This window comes from Thalassophryne amazonica, chromosome 11, assembly GCF_902500255.1.
Source record: "Thalassophryne amazonica chromosome 11, fThaAma1.1, whole genome shotgun sequence".
NCBI lineage: Eukaryota > Metazoa > Chordata > Actinopteri > Batrachoidiformes > Batrachoididae > Thalassophryne > Thalassophryne amazonica.
In genome coordinates this window covers 73,976,119-73,992,826 of record NC_047113.1, presented here as the reverse complement: position 1 = coordinate 73,992,826, position 16,708 = coordinate 73,976,119, and the positions used below count along the sequence as shown (strand labels likewise).

Sequence of the window (16,708 nt, the reverse complement as noted above, 5' to 3'; positions counted from 1 at the left end):
TGCAATTACAGAGGTCAAACGTTTCCTGTAGTTCTTGACCAAGTTTTCACACACTGCAGCAGGGATTTTGGTCCACTCCTCCACACAGATCTTCTCCAAATCTTTCAGGTTTGGAGTTTCAGCTCCCTCCAAAGATTTTCTATTGCATTCAGGTCTGGAGACTGACCAGGCCACTCCAGGACCTTGAAATGCTTCTTACGGAGCCCCTCCTCAGTTGCCCTGGCTGTGTGTTTGGGGTTATTGTTATGCTGGAAGACCCAGCCATGACCCATCTTCAATGCTCTTACTGAGGGACGGAGATTGTTTGCCAAAATCTCGCAATACATGACCCCATCCATCCTCCCTTCAATACAGTGCAGTCGTCCTGTCCCCTTTGCAGAAGAGCACCCCCAGAGTATGATGTTTCCATCCCCATGCTTCACGGTTGGGATGGTTTTCTTGGGGTTGTTCTCATCCTCTAAACATGGTAAGTGGAGTTAATTCCAAAAAGCTCTATTTTGGTCTCATCTGACCACATGACCTTCTCCCATGCCTCCTCTGGATCATCCAGATGGTCACTGGTGAACTTCAAACGGGCCTGACATGTGCTGGCTTGAGCAGGGGGACCTTGCTGCCCTGCAGGATTTTAAACCATGACAGCATCATGTGTTACTAGTGTAATCTTTGTGACTGTGGTCCCAGCTCTCTTCAGGTCATTGACCAGGTCCTCCTGTGTAGTTCTGAGCTTTCTCAGAATCATCCTTACCCCACAAAGTGAGATCTTACATGGAATCCCAGACCGAGGAATATTGACAGTCATCTTGTGTTTCTTCCACTTTCTAATAAATAATCATAACAGTTGTTGTCTTCTACCAAGCTGCTTGCCTGTTGTCCTGTAGTCCATCCCAGCCTTGTGCAGGTCTACAGTTTTGTCCCTGGTGTCCTCAGACAGCTCTTTGGTCTTCGCTATGGTGGACAGGTTGGAGTGTGGTTGATTGAGTGTGTGAACAGGTGTCTTTTATACAGGTAACAAGTTCAAACAGGTGCAATTAATACAGGTAAAGAGTGCAGAATAAGAGGGCTTCTTAAAGAAAAATTAACAGGTCTGTGGGAGCCAGAATTCTTGCTGGTTGGTAGGTGTTCAAATACTTATTTGCAGCAGTAACATACAAATAAATTATTTAAAAAAATCATACATTGTGATTTCCAGATTTTTTTTTTTTTAGATTATGTCTCTCACAGTGGACATGCACCTAAGATGAAAATTTCAGACCCCTCCATGATTTCTAAGTGGGAGAACTTGCAAAATCGCAGGGGTGTACAAATACTTATTTTCCTCACTGTGTGTGTGTATATATATATATATATATATATATATATATATATATATATATATATATATGCCAGTTTAATGTTTAACGCTTTAAGTGGTTACTGGGATGATCAGTAACGAAGCTACTGGGCAAAGCTACTGGGCGAAGCTACTGAATACTGTGTCAGAAATATAAGCAGAAGAAGAAACAGCAAGACGTATAACGCTGGCAGCTGCAGGCTTCGATTTTACACGTATTGCATACGATTCCTGCTTCATGCACAATTTGACCACATTCGTACTATGTGTGAAGGGGCCCACTTGATGTAAAAGCAAAGACCCTAAATTAATTCAATTCAATTCAATTTTATTTATATAGCGCCAAATCACAACAAACAGTTGCCCCAAGGTGCTTAAATTAATAAATTAAAGATGAATAAGACACTTCAGTCTCAATGAAATTACTTTATTTTAACTTCAATATGCGGTAATACATTTAAAACAATAACAACGTACAGCATGGCAAATGCCCCCACTCAGATATTTATCTGGTGTATAGTTTTATAGTAAAGGTGATGATGAAGTCTGGAAATTATTTCTACAGTGAAAGGTTGGTGCTTTAACGATGGTATATGGTCTATTTGTACAGGGAATGATTGCTGCTTTTCCATTTTCACAAAAACACTTCCTTAAGCCTCCCCAATAAACCACCAGAAATGCTGTCAATCAATCAATCAATCAACTTTTTTCTTATATAGCGCCAAATCACAACAAACAGTTGCCCCAAGGCGCTCCATATTGTAAGGCAAGGCCATACAATAATTATGAAAAACCCCAACGGTCAAAACGACCCCCTATGAGCAAGCACTTGGCAACAGTGGGAAGGAAAAACTCCCTTTTAACAGGAAGAAACCTCCAGCAGAACCAGGCTCAGGGAGGGGCAGTCTTCTGCTGAGACTGGTTGGGGCTGAGGGAAAAAAACAGGAAAAAGACATGCCGTGAAGGGGGGCAGAGATCGATCACTAATGATTAAATGCAGAGTGATGCATACGGAGCAAAAAGAGAAAGAAACAGTGCATCATGGGAAACCCCCCACAATCTACGTCTAAAGCAGCATAACCAAGGGATGGTCCAGGGTCACCCGATCCAGCCCTAACTATAAGCCTTAGCGAAAAGGACAGTTTTAAGCCTAATCTTAAAAGTAGAGAGGGTATCTGTCTCCCTGATCTGAATTGGGAGCTGGTTCCACAGGAGAGGAGCCTGAAAGCTGAAGGCTCTGCCTCCCATTCTACTCTTACAAACCCTAGGAACTACAAGTAAGCCCGCAGTCTGAGAGCGAAGCGCTCTAATGGGGTAATATGGTACTATGAGGTCCCTAAGATAAGATGGGACCTGATTATTCAAAACCTTATAAGTAAGAAGAAGAATTTTAAATTCTATTCTAGAATTAACAGGAAGCCAATGAAGAGAGGCCAACACGGGTGAGATATGCTCTCTCCTGCTAGTCCCCGTCAGTACTCTAGCTGCAGCATTCTGAACCAACTGAAGGCTTTTTAGGGAACTTTTAGGACAACCTGATAATAATGAATTACAATAGTCCAGCCTAGAGGAAATAAATGCATGAATTAGTTTTTTCAGCATCACTCTGAGACAAGACCTTTCTGATTTTAGAGATATTGCGTAAATGCAAAAAGGCAGTCCTACATATTTGTTTAATATGCGCTTTGAATGACATATCCTGATCAAAAATGACTCCAAGATTTCTCACAGTATTACTAGAGATCAGGGAAATGCCATCCAGAGTAACGATCTGGTTAGACCCCATGCTTCTAAGATTTGTGGGGCCAAGTACAATAACTTCAGTTTTATCTGAGTTTAAAAGCAGGAAATTAGAGGTCATCCATGTCTTTATGTCTGTAAGACAATCCTGCAGCCCAGCTAATTGGTGTGTATCCTCTGGCTTCATGGATAGATAAAGCTGGGTATCATCTGCGTAACAATGAAAATTTAAGCAATACCGTCTAATAATACTGCCTAAGGGAAGCATGTATAAAGTGAATAAAATTGGTCCTAGCACAGAACCTTGTGGAACTCCATAATTAACTTTAGTCTGTGAAGAGATTCCCCATTTACATGAACAAACTGTAATCTATTAGACAAATATGATTCAAACCACCGCAGCGCAGTGCCTTTAATACCTATGACATGCTCTAATCTCTGTAATAAAATTTTATGGTCAACAGTATCAAAAGCAGCACTGAGGTCCAACAGAACAAGCACAGAGATAAGTCCACTGTCCGAAGCCATAAGAAGATCATTTGTAACCTTCACTAATGCTGTTTCTGTACTATGATGAATTCTAAAACCTGACTGAAACTCTTCAAATAGACCATTCCTCTGCAGGTGATCAGTTAGCTGTTTTACAACTACCCTCTCAAGAATCTTTGAGAGAAAAGGAAGGTTGGAAATTGGCCTATAATTAGCTAAGATAGCTGGGTCAAGTGATGGCTTTTTAAGTAATGGTTTAATTACTGCCACCTTAAAGGCCTGTGGTACATAACCAACTAACAAAGATAGATTGATCATATTTAAGATTGAAGCATTAAATAATGGTAGGACTTCCTTGAGCAGCCTGGCAGGAATGGGGTCCAATAAACATGCCGATGGTTTGGACGAAGCAACCAATGAAAATAACTCAGACAGAACAACCGGAGAGAAAGAGTCTAACCAAATACCGGCATCACTGAAAGCAGCCAAAGATAACGATACATCTTTGGGATGGTTATGAGTAATTTTTTCTCTAATAGTCAAAATTTTGTTAGCAAAGAAAGTCATGAAGTCATTACTAGTTAAAGTTAATGGAATACTCAGCTCAATAGAGCTCTGACTCTTTGTCAGCCTAGCTACAGTGCTGAAAAGAAACCTGAGGTTATTCTTATTTTCTTCAATTAGTGATGAGTAGAAAGATGTCCTAGCTTTACGGAGGGCTTTTTTATAGAGCAACAAACTCTTTTTCCAGGCTAAGTGAAGATCTTCTAAATTAGTGAGACGCCATTTCCTCTCCAACTTACGGGTTATCTGCTTTAAGCTACGAGTTTGTGAGTTATACCACGGAGTCAGACACTTCTGATTTAAAGCTCTCTTTTTCAGAGGAGCTACAGCATCCAAAGTTGTCTTCAAAGAGGATGTAAAACTATTGACGAAATACTCTAACTCCCTTACAGAGTTTAGGTAGCTACTCTGCTCTGTGTTGGTAAATGACATTAGAGAACATAACGAAGGAATCATATCCTTAAACCTAGTTACAGCGCTTTCTGAAAGACTTCTAGTGTAATGAAACTTATTCCCCACTGCAGGGTAGTCCATCAGGGTAAATGTAAATGTTATTAAAAAATGATCAGACAGAAGGGAGTTTTCAGGGAATACTGTTAAGTCTTCTATTTCCATACCATTAGTCAGAACAAGATCTAAGATATGATTAAAGTGGTGGGTGGACTCATTTACTTTTTGAGCAAAGCCGATAGAGTCTAATAATAGATTAAATGCAGTGTTGAGGCTGTCATTCTCAGCATCTGTGTGGATATTAAAATCGCCCACTATAATTATCTTATCTGAGCTAAGCACTAAGTCAGACAAAAGGTCAGAAAATTCACAGAGAAACTCACAGTAACGACCAGGTGGACGATAGATAATAACAAATAAAACTGGTTTTTGGGACTTCCAATTTGGATGGACAAGACTAAGAGACAAGCTTTCAAATGAATTAAAGCTCTGTCTAGGTTTTTGATTAATTAATAAGCTGGAATGGAAGATTGCTGCTAATCCTCTGCCACGGCCCGTGCTACAAGCATTCTGACAGTTAGTGTGACTCGGGGGTGTTGACTCATTTAAACTAACATATTCATCCTGCTGTAACCAGGTTTCTGTAAGGCAGAATAAATCAATATGTTGATCAATTATTATATCATTTACTAACAGGGACTTAGAAGAGAGAGACCTAATGTTTAATAGACCACATTTAACTGTTTTAGTCTGTGGTGCAGTTGAAGGTGCTTTATTTTTTCTTTTTGAATTTTTATGCTTAAATAGATTTTTGCTGGTTATTGGTGGTCTGGGAGCAGGCACCGTCTCTACAGGGATGGGGTAATGAGGGGATGGCAGGGGGAGAGAAGCTGCAGAGAGGTGTATAAGACCACAGCTCTGCCTCCTGGTCCCAACGCTGGACAGTCACAGTTTGGAGGATCCAAGAAAATTGGCCAGATTTCTAGAAATGAGAGCTGCTCCATCTAAAGTGGGATGGATGCCGTCTCTCCTAACAAGACCAGGTTTTCCCCAGAAGCTTTGCCAATTATCTATGAAGCCCACCTCATTTTTTGGACACCACTCAGACAGCCAGCAATTCAAGGAGAACATGCGGCTAAACATGTCACTCCCGGTCTGATTGGGGAGGGGCCCAGAGAGTCCGACATTGTTTTTGCAAAGTTACACACCGATTTAATGTTAATTTTAGTGACCTCCGATTGGCGTAACCGGGTGTCATTACTGCCGACGTGAATTACAATCTTACCAAATTTACGCTTAGCCTTAGCCAGCAATTTCAAATGTCCTTCGATGTCGCCTGCTCTGGCCCCCGGAAGACAATTGACAATGGTTGCTGGTGTCGCTAACTTCACATTTCTCAAAACAGAGTCGCCAATAACCACAGTTTGATCCTCGGCGAGTGTATCGTCGAGTGGGGAAAAACGGTTAGAGATGTGAACGGGTTGACGGTGTACACAGGGCTTCTGTTTAGGACTACGCTTCCTCCTCACAGTCACCCAGTCAGCCTGCTTTCCCGACTGCCCGGGATCTGCCAGAGGGGAACTGGCGGCGGCTAAGCTACCTTGGTCCGCACCGACTACAGGGGCCTGGCTAGCTGTAGAATTTTCCACGGTGCGGAGCCGAGTCTCCAATTCGCCCAGCCTGGCCTCCAAAGCTACGAATAAGCTGCACTTATTACAAGTACCGTTACTGCTAAAGGAGGCCGAGGAATAACTAAACATTTCACACCCAGAGCAGAAAAGTACGGGAGAGACAGGAGAAGCCGCCATGCTAAATCGGCTAAGAGCTAGTAGCTACGCAACCTAGCGGATTCCTAAAAACACACAAAGTGAATAATGTGTAAATAATTTAAAGGTGATTCAGCAGAAGGAGTGCCCCAATCAAGGCACCAAACAGGCCATGAAGCAGCACAGGCAACGCACGACAACAGCGAACGCACGACAACGGTGCTAAAATAAAATAAAAATCAACTAAACACGCTGTGGAGCAGCACAGATAACGCACAACAGTGCTAAAAGAGAAAAAAAAATAAAAATAAAAATAAAAACGAAAGCGTTAGCAAGCTAGTTAGCTTGCCAACGCTGATGAAAGTTAGCTGATAAAAGTGCTCCGTCGCGATGTTTCGACCGTTAGAGGTCTTCCTTAGGCGTTGGAGCACAGTAAAAAAATAAAAAAAAGTAAAAAGGTAAAAAAGTAAAAAAAAGTCTTGAAAAAGACTGTTAATTCAAGTCCAAAGCAGCAGGTAGCAGTCTCTGTGTAAACAGTCCCAACAGAGAGCCAAAATTCTGATGCCAACACGTAAACCAACACGTAAATCACACACAGGAACTCGCTCAGCTGAAGCAGAAGTCAAGCCAATCACCAATCCAAAACATCCATCAGGGGTAGCAACCAAGAACACCAGATGAAGTGTTTTTTACTTGTTGTACAGAATCAAAAAGTTGACAGACCAATGGCCAGATGGCTGCCTGGATGGGGTGAAATTATAATACCCCTAAAACAATGTTGCACAAGGGCATAAATAAAATCAACAACTGACTATCTCATATCTTTGGAGAAACTTGTACCTTTACCTTTGCCCTCTTGCTATCTTTTCTCCTGCCTGTAAAGAGCTCTGGAGTTAGTTTTGGCCCCCAAAAACCCACTACGGTACATGCATAAAGATTAACTGATTGATTATTCAACGTTCTTGCTCTCAAACGCACAAGCACATAGTTTCGTACCCAGAACATCCTTTAAAACCTTATGGTTCCAATTTTACTGTTTGAAAACAGACATTCTTTCCGGGAGTGAAAGACTTCCTTCTAAGGCAGAAATGAAAACATTTTTAAAGTAAGGTGAGGAGGAGATCCACAGACAAAAAAAAAATAAAAAAAAAATGGACGAAAAACAGAAACAAGACGCCTGTCTGAGATGGAGCTTAAGGAGAGAGGTATTCTCCTTTCCTGTGTCCTTTCTGACAATGCACAGACTACGTCTTTGATCAGCACTCAGGAAATTTCATTAGGACAGAGATCGGCGGATAAGAAACTAAAGGCAGCTCTGGTGAATAGGAAGAGGAAATGGAATGACATAAAAGGGCAGAAAAATAGAACAAATGGAGGTGCAGCAGAATACAAAGATTGATAATGATTTGTCAGACTGACATGGAGAGGAAGAAAAAGAAAACAAATGGGACCAATAACTGAATTACTGGATCGAACAATGGAATTTTTCTCCTCAAGCCAATTTCAGACCTGCTTGCTGAAACACTGCGGCATCTCCTTGACTAACTTTTATTGATGGTAATGTTTTTCATAACAAAAGCTAATGCAAAACTTGCATCTACTTTGTGATAATAATAAAAGTTTCTTTGACTCACAGGAGACAAAGATGAGAAATCATTTCTCACCTCCACCAACTAATGAAGGATAACAATGATGAAGATGACAATGTATACAAATAACCATAACTCTCAAATAGTTAATGCATGTTATCCCCCTTGAATTAAAGCTTAGACTGGAAGTTACAAGCACATCTTGTTATGTGGGCCGCTGAAGAGGAGGTACTGCTGGCCCACCACCACCAGTCGGCGCCCTGCTTGGAGTGCGGGCTTCAAGCATGAGAGGGCGCCAGAGCTATTGGAAGTGACAGCTGTCACCTGTCAACCTCACCAGCTGTCTCTCATTAACCTCCTTACAAGAAGCGGATCACAACTCCACCTCCTCGCCGAGAAATCATCTACCACAAAGGTAATTTCTCTGCTGACTTATCGATTGTCTAAACTTTGTTCTGTGTGCAGCCGCATTCCTGTGGTGATCCAGAAGAGGGACCAACAGGAGCTGCACGAGAGAAACGTATCTGGAGGTGGAGGTTTTCCCTCCCAGAGACTTTGAGTGTAAAGGTTGCTGGGTGTGAGGACTCACACTCACCTCCTTCTGTTTCTTCTTTGCCAGCAGTACCAGGGCCGACAACGGAGGACAGAGACCACCTGGGGATTCAGGACTTGGCGGCTCCGGTGTTCTTCAGGCCGTTGGTGGTGGAAGCGGTGGGGCCCCGGCTCCTCGTTCATCAGAGGTCTCCTATCTTCGAGCCTGCCCACTGTCCTCTTGTATACAATTGGCACCTGTTATTTCTGTTTGTATTCCGTTGTGTACTTTCGCAACATTAAATTGTTACTCCTTTTCTTATCCATTGTCCGTTCACTTGCGCCCCCTGTTGTGGGTCCGTGTTACGACACCTTCCCAACACATCTTCATTGTTTAATTTCATCTCAACGTAGTGGCGTAAAGAGTCAAAATTACAAAAGGTCTCACTGTCCAAATACTTATGGCTCTGACTGTACCTCCACCAACCAATAGCAGAAGATGCCATCCACTGAACCCCCTCCATCTAATGGCAGAGGTAATATTACGCATGTATAAAATACATACTACTCGCATACCTGGAATTCGCCTTGCTGAGCTGGAGCTAAAATAAGGACACCAATACAAAAAGGCAATGATCTAAGGCAGTGATTCTCAACCGGGGTGCCGCGGCACCCTAGGGTGCCGTGATCGATCGTCAGGGGTGCCGTGGGTATTTTTCATATTCGCGATTACCGTGAATTATTTATTTTATCCACAAAGCATAAAATGACTCAGAATCTGACGTCAAACGTGCTGCAGCCACGCTCTCGTCTTAAGGCGGGACAATAACAAGGATGCTGACGGCCGATTAAAACAGTGCCGTCTTCTTCAAAAGCCGTCTAAAATGCAGAGCTGTCGGTGTGTGTGTCTGTGCCTGTGTGTGCACGCGCACGCAGAGTTAACAGGCTGCAGACTGCGAGGCAGGGGGTGGGTGAGGGAGATTCCTGAATGCAGGCGCGACACGTTCAGTGTGCAGCGAGCGCGGAGCAGAGAGAGGATTTTAACCCGAGTGAACGTTAACAAAATGGAAACATGAAGCTGCCTTTACTTCTCTCTGAACTTTCTCTAAAGGTGTGATTCTGCCGTTACCGTCCTGTTCACACCATGTGCGCGTCGTATGCTGAATTTATGAGATCATGAGATGAAATAAACGGTCAAATATCTTTAAAAACATATTTAAAAAATGAGAATATATGAATGCAACTGAGGCCACACAAAAAAAAACAATGTTCAGACGCAGAGATCACAAAAAGCAGGTGAGAACTCTGAACTTTAACAGCTGTTATTTTCCAAAGGTATTTATTTGTTCAATCTTGAGCATTAATGCAGTGTTTAAGCACAAACGTGGACTGATGAGGAGAAACAATTTCAAAAAATGCAACAGAAACAACCACAAATCAGAAAAAGTTGGGACTGTATGTAAAATGAAGATAAAAATAAAAATGTTGCACCATTCCCAGTTTCTCCACTCACAGAAACCAAACGTTCTTCCAGAGTTGTGTACTTATACTACAATAGTAGAATATAAAGAAGGGGAAAAAAGAAAAAAAAATAGACAATATATTCGTCAATCGCAATTATTTGTCTGACAATTAATCGTCTCCAGAAATTCCTAATTGTGATAGCCCTACTTGAGATCAGAGCGCAAAATGCTTGAGGATTTTCGAAATGCTGTGTTTTCTGTATCGATTTTCTACTGCAATAATTGGGTTTTGCGCAAAACCAGAGGTAATAGCATTATAACATTATTTTGGTTGGTGGTGTGCCGCAGGATTTTGTAAATATAAAAAGGGTGCCGCGGCTCAAAAAGGTTGAAAATCACTGATCTAAGGAACTATATTCATACAGCAAGCTGAACTACTGTCACTACAACCTACTATTATGACATCCAATTATGTACAATTCTCATGAGATTTTCTATTTTTGTGTATGCACAAAGTGCTACTAATGCTTACATTTTTCCAGAAAGCTAATATATCTGTTAAAATCTCCAAACTGTCTTCCACTGAAGAGCATAACATGGTTTTCCTGGGTTTCAGTTTGCTGAGGATTCATCAGAAGGATGCCTCTGCTCATAGATTGGGAGGAAGAATGCAGGACTTGCCCGATGAAACCTTGGTTGATACATAGAAGGAAGATCCTAATTGCTTCATATTGTATAGATTGCCCACTTTGCCCAACTTTTACACAATATTACCCCAATCAGAACCAATAAAATCTGATTTTTTCTTGTTTTTTTAAATAATGATTTATAAAGACATCACACATTTTCTTTTCGTTTCTGCTCACAATGTTCTTCAACACCTCTTTAACCATTCACTACACCCAATCGTACCATGCTAATGATCTAGCAAGGAACATGTATTTGTCGCCGTGCAACAACATTCCCAGGTTAAACAAACCCATGCACAGACATCTCTAAATCGACCCTGGATGTAGGTTTTCTGCATGTCAAGACTGGGCCCCTTCAGTCATCTCCACATCCACCATCCTGTCCAGAAATCGATCAAGAGATAATCCTCCTTGCCACTGAGATATTGCCACGAATACCCATTTTTCAGGCCGCAAGTGGGTATCCAATTGTTTTTTTTTTTTGTTTTTTTTAAATTGTAGACAATCTGGTATCAAGAACTGTAAATAGGAGACTAGAAAACATCACATCATAGATTTGATCAATGGTGTTGTTCCCTAAATAAAAAATGCCTTATGCAGATGTGCCATAACTGAGGGCAACACAGTGGTGCAGCGGTGAGCACCGTCATAGCAATATGGTCTAGGATTAGAATATGTTGTCCGATGTTCTGACTCATTGTCTTAGGAAAAACTCAAGCTACAGTTTGATTGCTGCATGAAAAACTTAATCCTGAATACAGGATTAAGTATTTGGAATACAGTGTTAATTTAAACTTGATCACACACCCATTTGGTCACTTGGCAGAGGGCAAAAACTTGCATTTTTAGACATTTCTAGATGTTTAGAGGACAAACTACTCCATATAGGGTTGACTTCAACACAAACCAAACCAATCGACTAAAACGCTTTTGCATTCAACACAGTTGTGCCAAGACACACACATGTGACCATATCCAAACAGACGAGGGAGTCGAGTGAAACACACTGAAGCAAGCGACCTTTAACCTTATCAATTATGTACAACAGAGGAAGAGAGGCCGAGCAGGAGACAACATCTCCGCAGCCACATCAATCATAGACCAAAGTGGAAGAAGGGGAGATAAAGAGAGAGGGGCCACGTCTGTTTACCTTATCGATCATGTCGGGCCGGTTGGTGGCAGCCAGCACAGTGACGTCTCGGAGTTGCTCGATGCCGTCCATCTCTGTCAGGAGCTGAGCCAGGACCCGATCGCCTACACCGCCGGAGCCTGAGGCGCTGTAAGGGTGGATGAAAACATGACAGATGAGTGATTCTGATGGATGAAGTGGGAAATGGAAAGAGCTGATGCGCAGAAGAAAAATGGATCATGGAGGAATAAAAAGGTGTGTGTAAGTGGGCAAATGTGAAGTGACAATTTAAATTCAGATGAAAGAAAGATGGTAAAATTGATGGAAGGCCAAGGCAGTAGTCATATTAGGGTTTGGCAACTTGAATTTTATCCATACTATCAAGTGGAATAGGCGGGATTGCAGTTGTCTTGAGGTAAAGGCTTCTTATAGGAGCTGCCACAGTTAGTCTGCCGATGTGGAGCAAGTCCTCTAACAGCCAAGACCAAAACAGTGAGGTTATGTTCGCAGTAAGGGCTCAGTATCGGCTTCATAAAGCAAGATCATTGCTCAGCTTCAGCTACTCCAGCTGTTATTTTACAAATAATGAATGTTTATGAGTGCCTTATTGAATGGAACATTCCATCTTTCAATGCATGAAATATTCTTCCCATTGCATGAATGGAAACCATTCATTATTTGTTTTATATCACGCCTACCAATCCTGACAATGTAGTCCGTACCTGATGCAGTGCATTAACGGTCTTCATGTACAGACTTTATTTTTCTCAGTCCGTGAAAATTGAGACAGAAATCTGTAGAGCTCTTAATCCAACAGCGCTTGTATTTCAGGTAGAAACATCCCAGTGAACACTGCAAATGCCCCCAGATGGCTTACAGCAAACTCAATTTTTATTTATTTATTTTATTTTTTGTATTACAAGAATGAGCACCTTCAATAAAACAAAAACACGACCATGTTAGTCTTTAAGCTAAGGGCCATCACTGCTAGTGTGAGTGAGCATGGCCAAGATGCTGTGCAATGGTACAAAACATATGGAACCCAAATTGCACGGTAAATGGAACTCAATGGCAAATGGGATGAATGATCCATATCATGTGACATACAAACCACTAACCAAATGACAAGGCATTATATATATATATATATATATATATATATATATATATATATATAAACAGCTTATTGCAGCTTATTCTGCAACCACAGAATTACACTTTGAGTATCTGGTCAATTTTTGGATAATGTGCGCCACCGCATTCAACACTCTACTGCCATGCTTTCCAATAATGGTTAACAAGACATAAAGTACTGCATATTTTCCATGTCTCCACACTCTAGGGGCACATAATGAGCCACATCAGGCCTGTTCCATTGTTCAGCCAGGTGCTGACTGGCTGAACACCCGAGAGAGATTCAATCTGGTTTGAGTAGATCAGGGATAAATGAAAAATGTGAGGTAGTATGGGTCAAGAGGACCAGGATTGGGAAACTCTGCCCTGGGGAACCACCCTGGGTCCTGGATGGTAACCACTGATGCAGAGAACTGGTCCATCAGCATCTCATAAAAATGTCCAACTATTCTATCAGGCAAAGCCAGGCAACATGTATGCATCCCCTTGGACATTCCCAGTTGCTGTGATCGTCAATACAGAGGCACCTGTGCACTGAATCAGGCCTAGAGTAAAGTGCCACATGGCTGAAATACCAGTGCCAACATTCCCTGACAATTCAATCAGTATTACAGTGAAATATTTGAAATATTCAGTTGAGGCTTAGTGTTGCCAAATGCTCAGCAGAAAAGGAATAGGGGGTGGTGTTCAAGTGGTTAGTGCACTTGGTTTCCCTCTGTTTTCTCTTTTCTCCATGTAAAGTGGAGTTGCGTCAGGAAGGGCATTCGGCGTAAAACTTGTGCCAAATCAACATGCAAATCCACTACAGATTTGCGGTGGTGACTCCGAGTCAAAACAAGAGAGCAGCCGAAGGGACTTACAAAAGGTCTGGATCAGTTTGTGAGCCAGATAAAACTTGACTGGGACATCGTTAGTGATTAATGATGTGTTTCGTTAAACCATTAAAGCTCTCATTTCACCCACAAAATCTGGACTTCCTTATGAAGCAGGATGTTGTGTGTGAGAGAGAAAAAACACAAAGTATTTGAGTTGATTATAGGAACAAAAAGTGGAAGTGTCTTTTAATTTCCTACTTTTATTTGCTAGATTTACAATATCAGCCCTGCAGGAATTTTAAATTTCCACCCTGTGTAGTCTGTGCCCTCAGAAGACTAATTTCCATTAATTTATGCCTTTATTACTCACACTGTGTGTGCGTGTACTACAGAAGATGGAAAAAAACAGCATGACAAAGAATGCGTTTTGGTTTAGTAAAGTCATTGCTTTGTTCGGCGCTGAGTTATGGCAGCTATTTTTCCATAGAGAAATGCAGACATCCACCATTCCAAACTCAACCACACATGCACACAGAGCCGGTTGACAAAGCCAGCGGAAGTGCCAGACGTCATTAGCAGACACAAGGCCGCAGAGGAAACAAAGGAGCTCTGTCGGAGATATGAAAAGAGAGAAAGAGAAGGATGGAGAGTGAGTGAAATGTGTGAGAAAGGAGCATAAAAGGGAGAAGGGCAAAAAGAAAAAAGGGCACATGGAGAAAAATAAAGATGCGAGAGAACTTGGGATCAACATGCATGAGAGACAGGAAAGAGATTATGAATACCTTCTGTCCAAACGTACGTATGTGGGTCACCGAGAGAGGGAAGGAAATTTAAAGGCAAATTCTTACATTGTCAAAGTGCACGTACAAGTGCATCCAGAAAGTATTCACAGCACTTCACTAATTCTACATTTTGTTACATGACAGCCTTATTCCAAAATGGAGAAAATTAATTTATTCCCTTCAAAATTCTACTCACGGCACCCCATAATGACAGCATGAAAAAAGTTTTTTTCCCAAAATTTATTAAAAATAGAAAACTAAAAAAAAAACAAAAAAAAAAAAAAATCACATGTATATAAGTATTCACACCCTTTGCTCAATACTTTGTTGATGCACCTTTGGCAGCAATTACAACCTCAAGTCTTCTTGAATATGATGTCACAAGCTTGGTGCACCTATCTTTGGGCAGTTTTTGCTCATTCCTCTTTGCAGCACCTCTCAATCTCCATCAGGTTGAATGGGGAGCGTCGGTGCACAGCCATTTTCAGATCTCTCCAAAGATGTTCAATCAGATTCAAGTCTGGTCTCTGGCTGGGCCACTCAAGGACATTCACAGAGTTGTCCTGAAACCACTCCTTTGATATCTTGGCTGTGTGCTTAGGGTCATTATCCTGCTGAAAGATGAACAGTCACCCCAGTCTGAGGTCAAGAGCACTCTCGAGCAGGTTTTCATCCAGGATGCTGTATTCATCTTTCCCTCAATCCTGACTAGTCTCCCAGTTCCTGCTGCTGAAAAACATCCCCACAGCATGATGCTGCCACCACCATGTTTCACTGTAGGGATGGTACCTGTTTCCTCCAAACATGGTACCTGGCATTCACACCAATGAGTTCAATCTTTGTCTCATCAGACCAGAGAATTTTGTTTCTCATGGTCTGAGAGTCCTTCAGGTGCTCTTTGCCAAACTCCAGGTGGCAGGTGCATGCTGCCATGTGTCTTTTAACAAGGAGTGGCTTCCGCCTGGCATACTGTACAGGCCTGATTGGTGGATTGCTGCAGAGATGTTTGTCCTTCTGGAAGGTTCTCCTATCTCCACAGAGGAATGCTGGAGCTCCGACAGGGTGACCACTGGGTTATTGGTCATCTCCCTGACTAAGGCCCTTCTTCTATCGCTCAGTTTGGACCGGTGGCCAGCTCTAGGAAGAGTCCTGGTGGTTCTGAACTTTTTCCATTTACAGATGATGGAGGCCACTGTGCTCATTGGGACCTTCAAAGCAGCAGAAATGTTTCTGTACCCTTCCTCAGATTTGTGCCTCGAGACAATCCTGTCTCAGAGGTCTACGGACATTCCATTGACTTCATGATATGCACACTCTTAAGGCTATGAAACTGGGCTATTACTAAAAAAAAATAAGTAGAAAAGGGGGTGTTCACAATAATACAACCCCTGGCAAAAATTATGGAATCACTGGCCTCGGAGGATGTTCATTCAGTTGTTTAATTTTGTAGAAAAAAAGCAGATCACAAACATGACACAAAACTAAAGTCATTTCAAATGGCAACTTTCTGGCTTTAAGAAACACTATAAGAAATCAGTAAAAAAAAAAATTGTGGCAGTCAGTAACGGTTAGTTTTTTAGACCAAGCAGAGGGGAAAAAATATGGAATCACTCAATTCTGAGGAAAAAAATGATGGAATCATGAAAAACAAAAGAACGCTCCAACATATCACTAGTATTTTGTTGCACCACCTCTGGCTTTTATAACAGCTTGCAGTCTGAGGCATGGACTTAATGAGTGACAAACAGTACTCTTCATCAATCTGGCTCCAACTTTCTCTGATTGCTGTTGCCAGATCAGCTTTGCAGGTTGGAGCCTTGTCATGGACCATTTTCTTCAACTTCCACCAAAGATTTTCAATTGGATTAAGATCCGGACTATTTGCAGGGCATGACATTGACCCTATGTGTCTTTTTGCAAGGAATGTTTTCACAGTTTTTGCTCTATGGCAAGATGCATTATCATCTTGAAAAATGATTTCATCATCCCCAAACATCCTTTCAATTGATGGGATAAGAAAAGTGTCCAAAATATCAATGTAAACTGTGCATTTATTGATGATGTAATGACAGCCATCTCCCCAGTGCCTTTACCTGACATGCAGCCCCATATCATCAATGACTGTGGAAATTTACATGTTCTCTTCAGGCAGTCACCTTTATAAATCTCATTGGAACGGCACCAAACAAAAGTTCCAGCATCATCACCTTGCCCAATGCAGAGTCGAGATTCATCAC

The 16,708-nt window shown here is 41.7% G+C and overlaps 1 protein-coding gene across 1 annotated transcript in view; it reads right to left on the bottom strand.

The window, feature by feature from the left end:
• Nucleotides 1-16,708, bottom strand: part of spata5 (spermatogenesis associated 5) — a 253,710-nt gene that overhangs the window by 166,409 nt on the left and 70,593 nt on the right. Inside the window, exon 15 of the mRNA XM_034182173.1 lies at nucleotides 11,762-11,888. Coding sequence (XP_034038064.1) covers nucleotides 11,762-11,888 — 127 coding nt within the window. The remainder of the gene's footprint in view (nucleotides 1-11,761; nucleotides 11,889-16,708) is intronic.